At 41.4% G+C, this 5941-nt stretch overlaps 1 protein-coding gene across 1 annotated transcript in view; it reads right to left on the reverse strand.

Moving 5' to 3' along the window:
• DKK3 (dickkopf WNT signaling pathway inhibitor 3) overlaps positions 1–5016 on the reverse strand; it is an 8930-nt gene extending 3914 nt beyond the window's left edge. The window contains exons 1-3 of the mRNA XM_057382008.1: positions 4879–5016; positions 4298–4381; positions 1188–1280 (exon numbers count right to left, since the gene is read on the reverse strand). Coding sequence (XP_057237991.1) covers positions 1188–1280; positions 4298–4381; positions 4879–5016 — 315 coding nt within the window. The remainder of the gene's footprint in view (positions 1–1187; positions 1281–4297; positions 4382–4878) is intronic.
• Between the last annotated feature and the right edge of the window lie 925 nt (positions 5017–5941).

Genomic DNA, 5941 nt, shown 5'->3' on the forward strand with positions numbered 1-5941 from the left:
TTTGAGCACACACACAACCACTGCCACACAGGAACCTCCCCAGCAGAGCAGCAGCTCTCCATCCAGCCTGGCCTGGAACCCTTCCCCCGGTGATGGGGCACCCACAGCTCCTCTGGGCAGCCTGTTCCAGTGCCTCACACCCTCACAGCAAAGAATCTCYTCCCAAAATCTGCTCTACCCTGCTCYCAGTYCAAAGCCATTCCCCCYTGTCCTGTCACCACGTGCACTGTGAAATGTCCCTCTCCAGCTCTCTCGGAGCCCCTTYMGCTACTGAAAGGCTGCTCTAAGTTCTCCCTGGAGCCCTCTGCTCTGCAAAGGGGAAAAAAGTTAATAAATGAAACATCATCAGTGGAGAACATTACTGATTTTTTCCATTGTTAAACACAGTCAGGAATTTACAATTTATTCACAAGAATTCTTTTTAAAGAGCAAAGCAAAAAAAAGTCTTACTCAAATCCATTTTTAGTTGTAATAAAAACCAGACGTCCTTGGTGACAAAGAAATTTTGAACAAGTATCTCTTTGCAAATCAGAAATGCACATTTCTAGCTAAAGGTACCTTTGTATGACAATTACCCCATGACCCCAGCCTTTCAATTAACCCACCTAAGCAATCAACCTAATAAAAACCATATGTGCCACTTTGTTTCCTCCTTTAGGCAGTTTGATTAACATCCTGCAGAGTTGTAGCAGGTCAGCATTCCAGCAGCTTTTTCCTGTGGGTGTAAAGCCCTGTCTGGGCAGCCACACAAAATCTGTATTTCTTTTCCAGAGGATCCCACAGGCAGTGCTTAACACAGGGCAAGGACTAGGACTACACTGGGCCTATTAAAACCTGCTCATTAAGGAGCAAACCCAGTGTAATTGTGGGGGTTCTAGGTCAGGGGATTGATTGCACCTACTCGAGGCTTAGCTTGCTTTACAACAGAAGGATAGCTAGGATCCAGTTTTTACTTTATCTTACAAGTGTTCTACTGACAATTGCAAAGAAAAGATAGGGAGGGGAGTAGTTGTTGGGTCATCCTAATCTGGATTTTTAATTACTCCATGTTAACATGAAAATTTTTTTACCCTCATGCAGAAAGCTTTGCATCTTCCTTTCTGGCAATTTTGACATGCTGACATTAGCAACAATAATTGATTGAGTTTCTAAAGATCACATTAAATCACATTTCATTCAGGACTTACTGTGTGCTGGGGTTTGCAGAGCTGACATTTGTATTCAAAGGTGGAGAACTGGCAGTATTTCCCTGTTTCACAGTCTTCATCAATGATACACTCCTGAAGAAAAGGATACAAGAGTAGACTAGAAAACATGCTCATGTCTATCCTGATGCTGTCTGACTTTCAAAATGGAATCACTGATTTTGTCTAYTCCCTCTCCCCACGCACACTCACCCTTCCACCACATTCTCAGAAAGTTTTAGGAACATTGGAAATGCATGAGGGCACCTTTCACAGTGTCCTGGGACAACTGTGCTTCAGAAGCTTCTCTTAACAAAAGCCCCTTTCCATGTTTAATAAAAGCTCTTCATACAAAGTAATTCCCTTTACAAAACCCTGTAACTTAGGGCAGTCTTGGTGTTAACCCCCATAAACCACAGTTAGAGATCCTTCCCAAACAGTGCCAGAGCTGACCCAACTGCACCTGTGAGACAGCAACAATTCCACCCATGGCTCAAGTGCCAGGTTCCCATTGGGACTGGCATCTCCTAGCAAGGAGCACTTCTAACAGTTAACATTTCCGTGTTTACAAATCCTTTCTGGCTTTTGTTTCAGCTCCTACAAGTTGTTTCACGTAGGGCTGGTCTCCATTACCACAGCAGATGGCAAAAACTGCTGAGTAGTAAGGAAAAAAAAAAGCATAAACCTGTTTTATATCCTGTATGTATTAAAAAAAGGGCAGAATTACATAGAATGGAATATTGTTTTATGGAAACTACTACCTTAATTTGAAACGCAGTAGCATTTCAGTTCCTAATCTCACAGTTGTCTAGACAGGGCACATAATTCATTTGTCTTTAATGAGATATGRATTCATTTGCCCTGAAATACCTCAAAACCTCTGTAATACTTTCCAGCAGCGCAAAGCTCTCACTGCTGTCCTGCCAAGTACACAGCACTCGTAAAATCAGGAACTTGTGTCAAAAAAGAACATCCTACAAAGAGCAGACATGGGCTGCAGACTGCAGCACGGGTCACAYCCCAGTGCTGTGTGGGACAGCCAGCTCTCTGGGTGGTTGCTCGACAGCAATGTGCCTTCTGAGCTCAAAACTAACAAATAACAACACACAGGTCCCTTGGTTTAGTCTTGAACTTCTCCATAGAGCTAATCTCATCTGATTCCTTTTCCCCCATTTCCAGAAAGACTTTAATTGGAAAAACTTAATTTCTGGTTTCCCATGTGACACAATATAAATGAATGCAAAATATGTCTACATGACATTACTGAGGGTGGCCTGAAGGCACTGGAGCTTGGCTTTAGGTGCCCAAAAGCAGCACCTTAGCCTTAAGATACAGTTAAAAACCTTAGGGAATTAATTGAGACAGGCCGTCAAAACACTGATGTGTGATGTTTATAAACAAAATTTTCCTAATGAGTTTGCAATTGATGGTCTTATCAGAGAAATGCATCTACCTCTGTTAACTGGAGAACAAKAATTCTCTGATAACCAGAAGATGTGTCTAAACATTTGTGATGTGAGAGACCCTGGGTTTTATTCCCAATGTCTGGAGACGTGGCAGCAATTGGAACCTCTGCAGAGCTGTGCTGTGTGTATCTATCTCAACCATTCTAAGATTATAACAGATGTAAACAAAAGATAAAAAGATAAATTATTTATGCTATACCTCCAGTGCTGGAGCCTGTATTTCCTAAAGCCTTAGCTGCTGCTGTCACCCTATCAGCTAAGGCTTGCTACTTAATTAGATAACATGGTTTCAGCTAAAACCTCAAATAAGCAGCTGCTGGAGCCAATGGATTAAGTCATGTAATCAAAACCAGCGGAAAAAAAAAAATTTCTCATTTGCCTTAAAGCTTTTCCTGTCATGATTAGTTTGCTACACGTGGGCAAAGAGGAAAGAAACACCACAGATGAACTTTCAATAATGATAATCCAAACTGTGATCTCTTAACAGATGTCACCAGATGACAAAATTGCCACCAGCCCACACAAAAGATTCAATCTCCTGACTGTATGTTACCTGAAGGTGAAGATTAAAAAAAAAAACAAAAAACATTTCTCTTAGAATAAATAGGTTGATCTAGGAGAGGCAGAAAGTAAAATCAGTCATGGTGATTTGTTTTTGTATCTCCCTACAACTTCAACATGGCCTGTAAAAGACAATTGCACAGCCTTGGAACCCTGAACTCWGCATGTTTTATGTGGGAAAACTGAACTAACAGCAGGGAAAAGGTAAACAACAACCATCCTTTGATTTCCACTGCTCCCTCACCACRGCTGGCTGGCAGAAGAGTTGTGGCAACCAGGGAGCAAACAAGGGAGAAGCAGGAAGCTCATTCCTCCCTGCCCATGGAAAGTGCCAGACAAGGCAGGATTTATTTCCACAGCTCACAAGAATGCTGTGAGCTTTAGGAGTGCTGCATGGACACTGATGAGCACTGACTCTCCACCCTTCAGGAGAACTTACTGATTTGCCAACCTGCTCTTACCAACCATATCTGGAACACTGAACCAATTCCAGCCACTGCCACTGTGTAAGAGCTCATTTTTGGTCAGGAGAAACTCATGACAAGGAAAGCTTTCTCTCTTCAGCAGTAGCTACTCAAACAGTAGTTTGATAGACAGATAAAATTTATTATCCCTCTTCTCTCTCTGCCCTCCTCAAAGTGACATTTCATAACCAATTGTCTCTCACGGTATGAGGCTGAAAAGCAAATACAGCCATATATTGTCCCCATAATTCCTCATAAATAGACTATTTGGGGTTACCTTATACTGCTAAAAGTGTATAAAGCATTTTTTTAACAAGAGCAGTGTTATCCTAAGGGTTTACCACACTCACTGTAAAGGGCTCTAACTGTCCTTGCTATTTAACATTTACATCTGACAGATAAATTGAATATTCAAACATGTCAATTAGCCACATCACTGAAACTCTGTTTCCAATTCATAGCATTCCTAAGTTAAATTAATTAAAAGCCACAAACATTTTTGACTGCTTACCCCAATAGTTTTGTGTGCTTTAAATCATTCCAAAATTTCGTTYGGTGAACTCTATCACAGTCCCAGAGTATTTGTTTAATTTTCAAAAGGAAAAAAAATGTGCTCACTTACATGATTCCTTTTGTTTTCTCCATCTCTTATGGATGTAATAACTGTCTCAGAAAAAACTGTTGATCCAGTTYTGTTATCTGTAACCTGATATGGGAAAAGAACAGAATATCAAACTACAGTTTTTATTAGTCCTTTGTTACTCTCAGTCCTGCATTCTGCAATAATTAACCCACTCCCAAGCCCCTCTTTTTTCCCATTTTGCTGTCACTCTAATTAAACCCTAATCTGAAGAGGAAAGTAGATGACAGGGCTGCCTCCTTATCCATTTAAAATGTCACTATAAAGAAGTTAACTGAGCAGGAGATGGTCATTCTTTTATGACCCATGTAATAGCTGTAGCTGCATCCTATTTTTAGCAGGCACTTTTTTCAAATAAATTATTACTTTGCACTAACCTTTCACGACAGGTATCCTTAACACCATGACTAGCCAGGTGCAGAAGAGATAATAAAACCCCAAAGTAACCATCATCAGGAAAGTTTACACTCCAAATTATTTGGTGAATAAACATGTAAAACAGGGTTTTTTTAAGAAAAGGTGTGTTAGAATGGAGAGCTCACCACATGTAAGTTTTGTCCTACCTTATCAATTTCTTGATGAGTCTGAACAGTTCTGTTGCCTACTCTGGTTTCCGTGTTGGACTCGTTATGGTAGTTGGGAGGTAAGTTTTCAAAGCTTACTTCTGACAGCTTTTTTGCCCCTTCCTCTTCAGCTTCCATCTGCCAAATTTAAAAAAAAAGAAAAACCAAAAAAAAACCAAACCCAAGCAAGGGTTAGCAAAAATGCCACAGAAGAGATGAAGCCAGGCTTCTTGTGCAGGCCCCAGTGGCAGCKACTCGAGTGTGTCTGCAGTCAGCACAGATGCCCCAGGATGGGAGCACTTACTCAGTGCTACAGACAGTCTGCAGCRGCTCTGATGGACTAGAAAAACAGCTAAACCCTGGAGCTCGGGGCTCYTGGAGCCCAAGTCAGTCCCTGCGAGGGAGAAAAGCGCGCAGGATAATGGCAATGTGGGATCTGTGCAGGCTGATGTCAATCAGGAACCCGGCTTTCTGTTCTTCACAGAAAACCACTACAGACTTCAGCCAGACTTTCCTATCTGACAAAGAGAAACTATTCTGCAAGAGAGTGAAACAGGCAAAGCCCCTCGAAGTCAACAGAAAGAGCCCTATAAATGAGGGTGCACGCACCCAGAATTTAATTCTCTATTTCAGTTCCTACTGTGCTTGTTCAAGGAACGAAAAAGGGCATGAATCTTGTAAACATACAAGAATAATCATGTCCCTTTGTTATTAGCAACCACTGTAACAGAGCTAGGAGGCCACAAGTTCAACCAGGATAAGCAACAGGATTTTTCCGCGGACAGAATCTTTTTGCTGTGTCTGTTTATTTTAAATAACAGCTGGAAATCTTTTTAAGTGCAAACCAYTTCTCTCCTAAGACTCTGTTCAAACAATTCGCACTCTGCGCTGTACACAGACCATGCCTTAATCCAGAACTGACTATAGAAAAGCAGGAAGAAATTCTGATTACACCCTTGAGCATCTTTGCAGCCCAAACTATGCAGTCTAAACTATGTGGATAACAGAGGTAGACTTTAGCAATTGTCCAGACGACAAATTATGCRATTATAGTAAACCAAAG

Source organism: Malurus melanocephalus, unplaced genomic scaffold (genome assembly GCF_030028575.1).
Source record: "Malurus melanocephalus ecotype Western Australia unplaced genomic scaffold, MMel_1.1 scaffold_545, whole genome shotgun sequence".
Lineage (NCBI taxonomy): Eukaryota > Metazoa > Chordata > Aves > Passeriformes > Maluridae > Malurus > Malurus melanocephalus.